General features: G+C 34.8%; 1 protein-coding gene across 2 annotated transcripts in view; it reads left to right on the top strand.

Annotated features, from left to right (window-relative positions):
- The window catches only part of ALKBH8 (alkB homolog 8, tRNA methyltransferase), a gene marked incomplete at its 5' end in the record, with an annotated part of 63,760 nt that overhangs the window by 5,306 nt on the left and 43,443 nt on the right, over positions 1 to 15,011 (top strand). The window contains 6 exons of one of the 2 annotated variants that reach the window (XM_082626823.1): positions 1,091 to 1,226; positions 4,889 to 5,126; positions 8,126 to 8,257; positions 9,258 to 9,353; positions 11,129 to 11,233; positions 12,349 to 12,419. In XM_082626823.1, coding sequence (XP_082482949.1) covers positions 1,091 to 1,226; positions 4,889 to 5,126; positions 8,126 to 8,257; positions 9,258 to 9,353; positions 11,129 to 11,233; positions 12,349 to 12,419 — 778 coding nt within the window. The remainder of the gene's footprint in view (positions 1 to 1,090; positions 1,227 to 4,888; positions 5,127 to 8,125; positions 8,258 to 9,257; positions 9,354 to 11,128; positions 11,234 to 12,348; positions 12,420 to 15,011) is intronic. The other variant, XM_082626824.1, reaches the window with a different exon arrangement.

The raw sequence follows: 15,011 nt of genomic DNA, 5'->3' as shown, positions 1-15,011 counted from the left end.
TTATCTAAAGACACGTCATATTCTTTCATTGTTTAATGTTTGTTTTCCTCAACTAACTTATAAACTGGTTGAAAGCATACACTATGTATTGTATTTGTATGCTGTAGAGTGATGAGACCATATTCACTCATTATCATTTGTTTATCCCTTCAACAAATTTTTGTTGAGCACCTACTGTGTGATGGCATTCCTTGGAGTTTACATCCTGATGGAGGAATTAAGCCAGCAAATTAATCATCACAAATTGTGTTAAGTTCTGTGAACAAAATAAAATAGACTTCTATAATAAAGCATGATGTAGGGTGCTGATTTGGATAGTGCAAAGACCTTTTTTGGAGTAGCACTCAGTAACTACTTGCTGATTGACATATTTCAAAGAAAATGAAAACACAATTCTACGGGGTTCTTATACCTGTTATTTAAAAAATTATAGATACAAAAATATATAACATATAGCTTAAAAATAATAAAATAAACACCTAAACCACCACCTAGCTTAAATATTTTTGATGCCTCTATGTGTCCCTTTCATATCACAGTTCTCTCCTCCCCCCTGAAATAACTTCTCTCCTGAACTTTGTGTTTATCATTTCCTTGCTTTTCTTTGCATTATGCTATATATGTATTTCTAAACAACATATGGCTTACTTTTGGATTTTGAACTTTATATAATGGAATCATACTGTATATTCTTCTGTAAATTTTGTCTGTTTGTTTGTTTCTTCTTTTTTTCCTTTCCTAACATTATGTTGTGAGATTTGTTTGTGGCACATTTTACGTAGGACTTCATAAGTAAAGGGAACGTATATGGGAAAATAGCTCACTTAATAGCACTAAAGCATTGACATGTTTTGTAGAACCTACCAGAGATGCTATTAGATGTTCTTGCTTCTTTGTTACCTTCTTAAATATTCCTTTATTGTCCATGCATCTGTTTGTTCTCACTTCTCTTGGGTGACAAGTATGGTAACCATTTAAAAATTATCACACAGAAATATTTATAAACTATAAAATACATGAATAGTATTATTATAACTGTTTCTTGGGACTCTTTAAGGTTGACATTTTATACTTTTTTTTTTTTTTTAAGTATTGCCATGGACAGCAACCACCAAAGTAGTTACAAACTCAGTAAAACTGAGAAGAAGTTCTTAAGGAAACAGATTAAAGCCAGGCATACTTTGCTGAGACATGAAGGCATTGAGACAGTATCCTATGCCACTCAGGTGACCTAAAACTATTATTATCATTTGAATGTATATGTATTGCCATGTTAGTGTGTTCTAAGTAATATTTGTTAATAATTGCTCAGAGAAGAAGGCTATAATTGTTCCATCATGTGTTATGATCTGTGTTAAATATACATATGATAGGACCTGCTAACTTTCTATTTGGGGACATAGCCTAGTATAGTTTGAATTTCCACTGACTGTGTTGGTTGAACTAGAGGAGGTTGTAATTCTGTATTAATAACAATAACACTATACAACTGTTTACAGTTTACAAAGCATACTTATATTCATTATTATATTTAATTCCCTAGAAATCCTTATGAGGTAGATGAGAAAACTAAGGTTCTGAAAGGTTGTGATATGTCCATTGATGTAAGGTGCTGAATAGAAACCTAAAGCTAGATCTTTTGTACCCTAATGCAGTCTTCTTTCTTCTATTCCTAACTCCATCTCTATTATAAAGTATTTGATTATATGCTGTGAAACATTTCTTATTTATGAGACCTTATTTACAAAGCCTTTTTATTTTCTGATGGGCAGTGATTAAATGATATATATGTATGTATGTATACATACCCCCCCACCCCCCCACCCCCCTTCCACACACACACACACACACACACAAACTCTTCCTGGGCTATGAATGAGAAGAACTTATTTTAACTCTTAGCTTCTCCACGTATTTGTACATGAGCAGTACCCTTTGACCTCAGCTTTCTTCATTTGTAAGGACATAGTATTACATACTTTTTATTCCATTGGATTGTTACATTCTAAAGAGAACACGTATATGATAGTACTTCTTAGTCATTAAAATACCACATGAATGTAAAGTATTCTTATCATATTCTTTCTGGTTCTAAAGATATAGGATAACAGTAGTAAGGCAGCTTAGCTAGCATCTAACTGAGGACCAAAGACATACAATTTAGGAGGTGAAGCTGGGATTAAAATTTAGACCTCTTGATTCTCAGACCAGTACTCTTCTCTAACGCTTTTTCTGTCTTCTGTAGTGCATCATAGTTTAGGCATGAGTGCTCTATTTAGGGAGATTTAATATCAGCAGGTAAAAGGCCCAAACTTAGATTTTCTTAAATATTAATAACTTCAGGCCCTCTCACCCTGTGCCTCATGCCCAGGTTCCTGCACTGTTCCCTCGCAGCCATGAGACGCTGGGTGCTCCTTCTGCTCCTGCCACCTGTGCTGGCCACGCTGGGGGCTCGGGGGCTCTGTGACCGATGAAATACAGTGTAATGTGATGAGGCAAGCTGCCTGTGGCGGGAGATGCATTCCTGTGGCCTGGCTCTGCAACGGAGGGCAGGGGTGCCTGGATGGGGCGGACGAGCAGTGTGCTTTGCAGGTGCGAAATCTTCATCAAGTGCTAATCACTGAAGAAACACTTGTAAGGTATCATCCAAAAAACCAGCATCATAGAAGACTTTTCCTTTCTTGAAGTACACCTTCAATAAAAGCACATATACATGAAAAAAACAAACAAACCCAATAACTTCAGAGAATTTAAACCAAATCCCTCCAAAAAAGGATGGAGTAGATAATAGATTAGAATTAATGTCTGTACACACTTCCTGCCAAGACCCACTGAGGCTGTGAGGCATTCAGAAGATTTATGACATACCCTATTTTCATCAATTCTCAAGCAAAACTGGCTTTTTTTCCCCTTACAGGGGTTGTGAAGACAAGTGGTAATAAAAGAAATGGGTTAAGTTTCTTTGCTGCCTCTGAAACTTGTTTCTGGTTGAGGTTGACTTTTTTCTTCAGATCTCTAGAAGCTTTAATCTCACCTTCATGGCTTCCAAAGTGTCATTTTATTTGGACTTGATTATTTTTTTCTCCTCAGTATTTTTAAAGGAAGAGAAAACAATTGTAGATGGACTTCCAATTATATATTATCTATCTAGGGGAGAACAAATGCTTTTTTCACTGTATAAGTACAGGTGCCTTTGTACAACTTTATAGTGATTGTTAGATTTTTCTAGAGCCATTATCCTCAGATTATCAGGACTGAAGATAACTGAATTCTCTTCTTCATATTACTGGAAAAATTGCTTGGCTGAACAACTATTTATTAAATTAAGCATTTCATTATATTATATAACTCACATGTAATAATAAATAAGTTCCTCCCTTCCCTCTACCATTGCACTCATTTTTGTGTGGTTTGCCTTTAGCATTGCCCACAAATCACTTGGATAGCATTTTTGAGGACCCTTAGTATTCCGCAAGTCACCTCTCACTGTTTTCCCCAATTCCTAGATGGGACAGTGGACCCTTGACATTTACAAAACCTTTGCAGTTCCTTAGATTTGGGAATATTGGAAATGTTTTTGTAATTATGGCTACATATGACCAAGCTATTCTGGTACTTTAATTTATAACTTCACTGAATGAGGTCCAGGACAAGCCACCTGAGACTAAATTTTATACCATATTTTATAGTATTGTATTAATGTGTTTATTAGTGTGTGTGTGTATACTTACATACATATAAAGTATTGGCTGCCCCATGAAAGAACAGAGCTTTACTTATCCAATTTTATAATAATTGTTTTATATTCTTTTAAAACAGGGTTCTAGATATTCCCATTTTATGCATATGAAGCTAAAACATTATGTTCTACACTCCAGCTTCATATAAATCAGGTGTTGGCAGACTACTGTCTTCAGGTCAAATCTGGCTTGTGAGCTAAGAATGAGTTTTACATTTTTAAGGGTTGTTTAAAAATATAACAAGACTATGTGACAGAGGCTTATATGACCTGTGAAGCTTAAAATATTTACTATCTGGCCCTTCTCAGAAAAGTTTTGCCAATACCTGGTATAAATGATGAAACTGAAGAGTGTAGGCCATCAGTTGTTTACTTTTGTTATGCTACAGAGTTTAAAGATCTGAATGCTGTGTAGAATGTTTTTTAGGTACAGAGACTATAATGGCACTAGGCCATAAACATCAGAATAAAAATAGGAGACCTCCCCTACCTAATTCCTTGAGTAAAGTTGAACAGGATTGCAAATGACAGGAAGTAAGCATGATATTTACAAAGGAAAAAAATTTAATTGCAGAATGACTGAATAACCCACAAACAGAGGAAATTTTTCCTGTTTTATGTTCAATAGAACTTGTAATTGTTTCTTCTTCCAGCCAGTACCTTTACCTTTAGCTTTTAGTAAACATTGTATAATGGTTATATCAAAAAGTATGGATTCTGGAAACTGACAGAAGTAAATTTGAAACCCAGCTCCAACTAATCACCACCTTAACCTCATTTTTCTGATTTTTAGTTTCTTTCTGTATGAAGTGGGGCTTACACTACCCACTTTGTAGGATTGTTGTGAAGATTATGTTAATGAAGATTGAGTAGGTAAAAACATATAGCACAGTGTCTAGCAAAAAAGCAAGTATTATGTAAATCCTTGTTTCTTCTCTTTGCCTCCTCTTTCTGTTTCATTATGTTAAATTTATGAACAGTGAAAGTTATCTTTTAATTTGTATGTATATGGTCATTAAGAAATGAATATTTTACTGAAAAGGCTATTAAAAATCAGTATTATTTACAATATCTTATTTTTAAATTTCATTTAAAAATAACAGGTTGATATCAATTGCTCACGTTACTTTCTTTTTTTGTTTTTTTTAGAGCCTGATTGTTGCCAATGGTGGTTTGGGTAACCGCGTGAGTAGGAACCAACTGCTCCCGGTGTTAGAGAAGTGTGGATTGGTGGATGCTCTCTTAATGCCACCTAATAAGCCCTACTCATTTGTAAGATACAAAACTGTAGAAGAATCCAAGAAAGCCTATGATACTCTCAGTGGAAAAGAAATAGTGGATGACTTAGGACAAAAGATTATTCTGTACTTGAATTTTGTGGAAAAAGGTATATCATACAAGTATCTTTTTAAAAATGGTTTTTGCTTTTGTGTGAGTTTTCTTTTCATACCTCAGTTAGAAGTTTCAGTTATTGTGAAACAAAATTGAACGTCAGTTAAGCAACCCCTTTTTGTTTAACAAACATTCTTTAAGTGCCTAGTTTGTACAGGCATGGGACTAGTAGTTGAAGGGAGGTGATTTAGACATAGCTTACCAACCTAACAATATATTTATTATGTATGCATGTTATTTTGGAGCCCTGCTATCTAATTGTGTCTTTCAAAATTTATTGTTGAGGATTTAGATCACCAATTTATTTTACAGTGTCTACCCACAAGCTTTCAATTAATCACTTAGGAATTAATTGTGATCCAAATGATTATGTGCCAAGGTTCATGATTATGGAGGAGCAGCTTTAGCTACCAAAGATCCCCAAAGCTTTAGAGTGGCGATGTCCAGTAGAACATTCTGTGATGACGGAAATATGTTCATATTTTATATCTGTACTGTCCAACACGATTGTTTGGTTTTTAAATTTAATTTTATTTAAATTAATTAAGTTAACTAATTTAAATAAAAGCTTTGTAGACTGATTTACAGAATTGCTGCAGGGATTATTACATCTTTTCACCACTGAGCCATGGAAATGAGATACATTGAGATGAACTTAGACTTCTAATCTCCTCCTATTATATTCATTTGCCACCTATTTAGGCAATTAAAGAGTTTTGTTTAGATATGCTGGGAGTGGGTAGGTGAGTAGAATATGATCAGATTTATGTTTTATAAAATAAGGTTCAAAGGAAATTTTAACTCCTTTAAAGATATATTTTAGAAGTTATAATTCTCAGTGTCTATAGGTACTTAATTTTTAAAATTTCTTTAAAAATTTATTTATTTTAATTTATTTATTTTTGGCTGCAGTTGGGTCTTTGTTGCTGCACGTGGGCTTTCTCTAGTTGTAGTGAGTGGGGGCTACTCTTCGTTGCCGTGCACGGGCTTCTCACTGTGGTGGCTTCTCTTGTCGTGGAGCATGGGCTCTAGGCGTGCCGGCTTCAGTAGTTGTGGCACATGGGCTCAGTAGTTGTGGCTCGCGGGCTCTTGAGCACAGGCTCAGTAGTTGTGGTGCACAGGCTTAGTTGCTCCGTGGCATGTGGGATCTTCCCGGACCAGGGATTGAACCCATGGCCCCTGCATTGGCAGGCAGATTCTTAACCATTGCGCTACTGGGGATATCCATATATGTACTTAATTTTAAATCTGACTTAAGCTTTCAGACTTTGAAAACTAGATTTTTTCGTATTTTGTGTTTGTGATCAGTTTTTGAAAATTGTATGCTTTAGGAATAAGTCTTTTTTTTTTTAATTGGGGTACAGTTGTTTTACAATGTTGTAGGAATAAGTCTTAATCAAAAAATATTGTCCTTGGGTTTTCCCCCATTCAGCATGTTGAACACCATAAGAAATTGCATGAAATGAGTTTTGGAGTGTTTTTTATTTGAAATCCTGTATTAGATCCAGATTTTTTTTTTTTTTTTGCGGTACACGTGCCTCTCACTGTTGTGGCCTCTACCATTGCGGAGCACAGGCTCCGGACGTGCAGGCTATGCGGCCATGGCTAATGGGCCCAGCCGCTCCACGGCATGTGCAATCTTCCGGGACCGGGGCACGAACCCGTGTCCCCTGCATCGGCAGGCGGACTCTCAACCACTGCGCCACCAGGGAAGCCCCCAGATGTATTTTTTTAATGTATTTTTTATTGAAGTATAGTTGATTTACGAAGTTGTGTTAGTGTCTGGTGTACAGCAAAGTGATTCGGTTATATATATATATATATATATATATATATATATATATATATATATGTATGTGTATATATATGGAAAAGAATATGAGAAAGAATATATATATATATATGTATGTGTATATATATGGAAAAGAATATGAGAAAGAATATATATGTATGTATACATATATATTCTTTCTCATATTCTTTTCCATAATAGTTTACTACAGGATATTGAATATAGTTCCGTGCGCTATACAGTAGGACCTTGTTTATCCATTCTATATATAATAGTTTGCATCTGCTAATCCCAAACGCCCAAAACCATCCCTCTCCCACTGCCCGCCCCCCTTGGCAACCAACCACAAGTGCATTCTCTATGTCTGTGAGTCTGTTTCATTTGTGTCATATTTTGGATTCCACATATAAGTGATATCATATGGTATTTGTCTTTCTCTTTCTCACTTACTTCCCTTAGTATTATAATCTCTAGGTGCTTCCATGTTGCTGCAAATGGCATTATTTCATTCTTTTTTATGGCTGAGTAGTATTCCAGTGTGTGTGTGTGTGTGTATGTGTGTGTATGTGTGTGTATGTGTGTGTGTGTGTATTTACCACATCTTCTTTATCCATTCATCTGTCCATGGACATTTATGTTGCTTCCATGTCTTGACTATTGTAAATAGTGCTGCTATGAACATTGGGGTGCATGTATCTTTTTGAATTATAGTTTTGTCCTGATGTATGTCCAGGAGTGAGATTGCTGAGTCATATGACAACTCTATATTTAATTTTTTAAGAAACCACCATACTGTTGTTTTACACTCTTCTATTACTTGACCATAGGAGCAAAAATGAGTATTTAAATTTTTGTATTCAATATTTAGAATCTGGTTTGTTTATGGAGGTGCATACTGTAGATATTATGAGAAACCTTTTTTCTTAGTGAGATTTAAAAAGTGGGTTAATTGTGTTCAAACAAAATATTTAAGTAAATACTGTTCTATTTGCTATTGGTAATTGCATTGGATAAAATGTACCATAATTTTTATCTTGGCCTTTATTTTTCTGTTTTTAATATGTTGTGTGCCTTTCAGCATTCTTATTTCTAAAAATAAGGTTTGGGGTTTTATGAACTGATAAATGGCTATTGGACAGAATTATTTGTCTATAAGAACTTTAAGTTTTGTATTTTGACTATTTTAATTTCATTTCCCACAGCACAGTGGAAAGAGTTGGGGCTTCAAGCCTTGCCTCCAGGCCTCATGGTAATAGAAGACATTATTTCTTCTGAGGATGAGAAAATGCTTTTGGAAAGTGTTAACTGGACAGAGGATTCAGACAATCAAAATTGTAAGTAAAACTTTAAATCTGGTATTTAAAAGTTTCTGCAAAATGCCTTATCCTCCTTTGGTTTATTAAAACTCTGTTTCCTCAAAATTACTGAAAGTACCCTGGATACAATGTTAGGTAAGTCATACCAACAATTCTTAAGAGCATTAATAATAAATAGCGTTTATATAGGTATCAATTTAAAACTCCAAACTGATTAATATTTATTAGTCAGCATTTGTGGAACTAACATTTATAAGCCATTTTATATACAGTTGGTTGTCTGTTCCGTATCCATGAATTCAGTCAACCATGGATTGAAAATATTTGGAAAAAAAAGCAAAATTCCAGAAAGTTCCAAAAAGCAAAACTTGAACTTTCCGCATGTTGGCAACTATTTACATAGCATTTACATTGTTATTTACAACTATTTTACATAGCATTTACATTGTACTAGGTATTATAAGTAATCTAGAGATGATTTAAAGCATGCTGGAGGATGTGAAAGTTGTATGTAGGTTACATGCAAATACTGCACTATTTTATGTAAGAGACTTTATCGTCCTTGGATTTTAGTATGTGAGGGAACCAATCCCCCAAGGATAGCCAAGGACAACCCTATATTGTCTTATTTGGTTCTCTCTACCCTAAGACAAATTTCCTATGAGGAATCAGCAGTTCAGTAACATATCATTATAATGTAGTAAGAACCTCCTGGAGAAATTTACAAATTAGTTACTTTGACTCTTTTCCAGATCATTAGCAATCTTGTGAGTGGCAGTGGACATGTTTAGCTCTTTCAGATTGACTGGGTAAAACCCTTAAAAGTTTGTTTCAATTTTAGACTTAGAAGAATAGCAGCTATGAGGTAGAATGTTTCATTTTACTAAAGACAATAATTTAGCAAGTTAACAAAAGTTACCATTACTAAACCAATCCTTATTCATAAAGTTGACTTTGAAATATATGAGGAGTGAAATTCTTTTTCTCCTAAATAGTTTACTTTCTTCTCTTCATACAGTTCAAAAATCCTTAAAACACAGAAGAGTAAAGCATTTTGGCTACGAATTCCACTATGAAAACAACCATGTAGATAAAGATAAGCCATTACCTGGGGGTAAGTAATTGTTGTGTTTTTTTTAATACATTAAAAATTTTTTTTAAATTTATTTATTTAATTTATTTATTTTTGGCTGCATTGGGTCTTCATTGCTGCACACAGGCTTTCTCTAGTTGTGGCGAGTTGGAGCTACTCTTTGTTGTGGCTTCTCATTGCGGTGGCTTCTCTTGTTGCGGAACATGGGCTCTAGGTGCATAGGCTTCACTAGTTGTGGCACGTGGGCTCAGTAGTTGTGGCTCGCGGGCTCTAGAGCGCTGGCTCAGTAGTTGTGACACACAGGCTTAGTTGCTCCACGGCACGTGGGATCTTCCTGGACCAGGGGTCGAACCCATGTCCCCTGCATTGGCAGGCAGATTCTTAACCACTGCACCACCAGGGAAACCCAGTAACTGTTAATAATAAGGGCTGGTACAGAAAAAAAAATTAATATTAGGATATCATGGTTGAGATTATTTTTCATTTGTCATTTGTAGGTAAACTTATGAAACAGTTGATTAAATTTAAACCATTTTAATTAACTAAATAGTGTAGTTTTGTGTTAAAAATGTTATACATACAAATAAAGCTAAATTTAATTTCTCTTGAACACTATCCATACTCCCATACTCCTCTTCAGAAGTAGTACCATTAACAGTTTAGTGTATACTATTTCAATCCTTATAAATGAGTTTACATCCAAATAACCTGTAAACGTATATAGGTGTTAACACATAGTATTACATTGTATGTTATAAATTGTATATTCATATATTACCACATTATCACAGAATGTCTTAGAGATCTTATATAGGTTTTCATTTTATTGAATGTTCAATAATAGCTTATTCAGTTAATTTCCTTTTGCTAGACATTTAGGTTATTTCTAGTTTTTAGCTTTTACAAGTTGTGCTGCAGTGAATATCTTTGTATACACCTCTTTATGCATTAAAGCAAGAGTTGCTCAAGGGAAACTACTAAATTAGAATTGTGTCAGAGTTATGTTCATTTAAAAATGTCAATAGACCCTGACAAATTGCACCCTAAAAAAGCTATACCAACATACTCTCACGAAGTGTGTACCTCCTTCCCCCTACCCCTAGCAGCATGTGATATTGTAAAACTTTTAACTTTATAATCACCTGATTACTAGTGAGGTTCGCCATTTTTATTTCCTTTTCTGTGAATTCTTTTTCATCTTCTTTACCAGTTTTTTCTAATGGGTGGTCAAATATATTAATAAGAATTTACTATATAATCAGGATATTAATACTTTGTTAGAATTCTTCGTTGGTGTTAAATTTATCTGTATTTTTATGACTTTCATCTTATTTAAAGATTTCCTTTGCCTCATGAAATAACATTTATGACTCCAATAAAAGTAAGTTAGTTCCACTTTGAAAAGCATGTTTTTTAAAGAGAAATAATTTAAAATAATTAAATTTAAAGTAAATTAATAATTTAAAATAACAAAAAAGAAAGTGGTCAGGCTAATTTCCAGTATATAATATAGTAAATTTTATAATCTTATTTCTGTTTTACAAAATACCAAAATTGTTGTCTGAAAAATTGTTCTTTTGTACATCTTATTTGATAAGATCAATAAAATAACTTTAAAAGATTCTTAATATTTTGTTTTTATTTTACTTTGCTTGTGAGTTTACTGTTATGTTTGGATATGACCACTGAACTAAAAGCTGTGTGATTTTTATCATAGTGACTATTTTTTCATTCTTGGGTAAAACATGCAAAGTAAATATTTTAATATGTTTCACCTTTATGATTACTGGTTTCAGGTCTTCCGGACATTTGTGGTAGCATTTTGGAGAAATGGTTGAAGGAAGGTTTCATTAAACATAAACCTGACCAACTGACTGTTAACCAGTATGAACCTGGGCATGGTGAATATTTCTTCTTCTAAAATTCCAGTCATATATTTCATAACTAAGGGGGTTATATAACTCTCTAAGATCAAAGATAGTATTTTTTAGCTTGAACCCACTCTTAATTTGCTTATGTTTGTTACCTCTGTTGATTTCAATCCATTTGCAATTCTACACTCAGTCTCTTGAGGAATTTGCATCTCTAAGTGTAAACAAACACAGTTGCTATTTGTGATTTTCTTTTGTTCTCCCTCAACATTTTTTTTTAGAGAGGGAGAAGATTGCTTTAAAAACAAAGGAGGCATGTAAAATGGAAGAAATCAAATAATTTACACGTACATAGAAGAAGGCTAACTGGTTGGATCATCATGCTCTTCTTTCTCTTCTGTTGAGAATGTGGAAGACAATTCTAGGATGACATTTTAGTAAAAAAATTTTTAGGTTATTGATTTTTTGCACTTGTTAGCAGCATCTTCGTCTGATATTTGTACTAATCAAATGATATTGAGGGTTTTATTAATGGCAGGAGTTGTGGGTTTTTTTCCTTTTCTGCATTTATCAGGATGTTTTATGATAGCTTATTTACCTATCAGTCTTTCCATTGGTCTATAAGCTCCTTGAGGACAGAGATTGTGTCTTACTAGCTTTAGGTACTCTCACCATGTAGCAAAGTTCCTTTCGAGTAAGAGATACTCATTTAACATAGCTTGAGAAACTGGTGGAAGAAGCCATATCTTAATTATTGATAAGATTAGTCTTCACACCTGGCTGTTGTTTTTGTTCTACAAGTACTTGGGAACCAGTATTCAGAGGTCAAAATGACTTTGTTAGTTATCTTTCACACTTCCTCTTGGGCTGGGATTGAGTAAATGTTCTAGGTAAGGAGTGACTCTCAAACCTTGATTTTACAGTCAGATCACAATGGTGCTTTAACATGAAGTTATATTTTTAGTTTAGACTTAGTTTAATTTTATTCACATTCACCTTAAATGTTTCCTTTTAACTAAAATTACAGTACATTCCAGTTTATCAAATGATGTTTTCACTGTAATACTGTGAGGCTATATTTAGAGTTGTCTTAAATCTACTAAAAGGAAAAATGAAGTGACCTGTTATCCTATCTTCTATCTCAGGAATTCCTGCTCATGTTGACACGCATTCTGCGTTTGAGGATGAGATCCTTTCTCTCAGTTTGGGGTCAGAGGTAAATATTCAAACATTTTTATTAGCTATCAACAAATGCCTTACCTTATACAATGCCCTTTTCATAGGATTTCTCACATTTCTTAATCCAAGTGAATTAAGATTTAAAAATGAAATGTAAAGGCACCATTAACAGTTTCATTTCTTACAGACTGTGAAATTATCACAGTCTCTTCTTTTAGGTGTCCAAAGTTTTATCTATCAGATGCCAGGAAAAGTCCTGTAAGTTAATTTTTACACATTTTACTTTTAGAAGTTAACTAAAATCCAGACTTCCATTTTGCAATAATTTACTGTAGCAGCATTACCATCTAGTGGCTAAAGATAGTAGCTGCAGGCTATAGATAAACAAAACTAAAATGTAAGTGCCTGGAATTGTGATAAACTTTTTCACGTATATGATTCAGTCCCTTCCACAACTTTGAGTAGTAGAGGGTAATGCCCTTATCTTTACAAATGAAGAATAAGAGGTTCATGTTTATTCATTGACTTGTTTTTAATAGCTGTACTTTATTTGAACTGCTAAAGAAGCTATCAAAAGTGTGATTTAAAGCAATCCTTGGAAACTGCAGATAGAATTTTAGATAGAAGTCAACTTAAAAGCTTTTGTACAGCAAAGGAAACCATAAAACGAAAAGGCAACCTCAGAATGGGAGGAAATATTTGCAAATGAAGCAACGGACAAAGGATTAATCTCCAAAATATACAAACAGTTCATGCAGCTCAATATCAAAACAAAACAACCCAATTAAAAAAATGGGCAGAAGACCTAAATAGACATTTCACCAAAGAAGACATACAGATGGCCAAGAGGCACTTGAAAAGATGCTAAACATCTCTAATTACTAGAGAAATGCAAATCAAAACTACAATGAGGTATCACCTTACCCTGGTTAGAATGGCCATCATCAAAAAATCTACAAGCAATTAACGCTGGAGAGGGTGTGGAGAAAAGGGAACCCTTTTGCACTGTTGGTGGGAATGTAAACTGATACAGCCACTCTGGAGAACAGTATGGAGGTTCCTTAAAAACCTAAAAATAGAACTATCATATGATCCAAGAATCCCACTACTGGGCATATACCCTGAGAAAACCATAATTGAAAAGGACACATGTACCCCAATGTTCATTGCAGCACTGTTTACAGTAGCTAGGACATGGAAACAACCAAAATGTCCAATGACATTTTGAGATGTGATACATATGTACAATGGAATATTATTCAGCCATAAAAAGGAACGAAATTGGGTAATTTGCAGAGATGTGGATGGACCTAGAGTCTGTCATACAGAGTGAAGTAAGCCAGAAAGAGAAAAACAATTATCGTATATTAACGCATATATGTAGAATCTAGAAAAACGGTACAGATGAACCTATTTGCAGGGCAGGAATAGAGATGTAGACATAGAGAACGGACATGTGTTCATGGCCGGGGAGGAGAACGTGGAAAGAATTGGGAGGTTAGGTTTGACATAAATACACTACCATGTGTAAAATAGATAGCTAGTGGGAACCTGCTGTATAGCTCAAGGAGCTCAGCTCGGTGTTCTGTGGTGACCTAGATGGGTGGGATGGGGGTGTTGGGAGGGAGGTCCAAGAGGGAGGAGAGGACTTCCCTGATGGCTCAGTGGTTAACAGTCTGCCTGCCAATGCAGGGGACATGGGTTCGAGCCCTGGTCTGGGAAGATCCCACATGCTGTGGAGCAGCTGGGCCCGTGCACCACAACTACTGAGCTTGCGTGCTGCAACTACTGAAGCCTGCACGCCTAGAGCGCGTGCTCCACAACAAGAGAAGCCACTGCAATGAGAAGTCCGTGTACCGCAACGAAGAGTAGCCCCCGTTTGCCGCAACTAGAGAAAGCCCGCGCGCAGCAACGAAGACCCAATGCATCCAAAAATAAATAAACAAAATAAATAAATTTATTTAAAAAAAGAGGGAGGAGATATAGATATACATATAGCTGATTCACTTCATTGTACAGCAGAAACTAACACAACATTGTAAAGCAATTATACTCCAATTAAAAAAAAAAGAGAAATCAGAATTTCAAATCTACAGGAATCTTTAAAATATGAGGTTGTTTCAAAATCTGATCTTGTTCCTGGATGCAAATACTGTTTACTAGTATTTTTTTTGTATTTGCTTAGTTCCTATCACTAACTATAGTGCTTTGGCTTTTTAACTTTTGCTGAGCTTGTGTGATTATGTCGATACTATGACTACAGAGCTAGTGTATTTGATAAGACAGAACCATCTTATCAACTACATGTGTGGATTCTTATTAAGTGCTTTCAAAAATAATGAGGACAGGAAGGGAAAAGAGCTCTTCTCTGTCTGGTTTATTTTAATTTTACCTCTTATCCTGGCTTGTAGCTTTAGGGGACCAGTAAAGAACATCTTTGATTTTTCCTCCTGTGTAACCAATTGAGAAATGAAATGAAAGATAAATGAATATCAGATTGTCAAGTTAACTACTGAGAAAACATGGAAGATCATGGCTTTGGATATGTAGCCAAGTGGACTTATTAATAATTCACCTATGAATTAGACATACTGTCCTTTACAGTGGTACAACTGGAGACTTTTCCTAT

The sequence above is a fragment of the Mesoplodon mirus genome (genome assembly GCF_964341445.2).
Source record: "Mesoplodon mirus genome assembly, chromosome: 7".
Classification (NCBI taxonomy): Eukaryota; Metazoa; Chordata; class Mammalia; order Artiodactyla; family Ziphiidae; genus Mesoplodon; species Mesoplodon mirus.
This window is presented reverse-complemented; position numbering and strand designations above follow the sequence as displayed.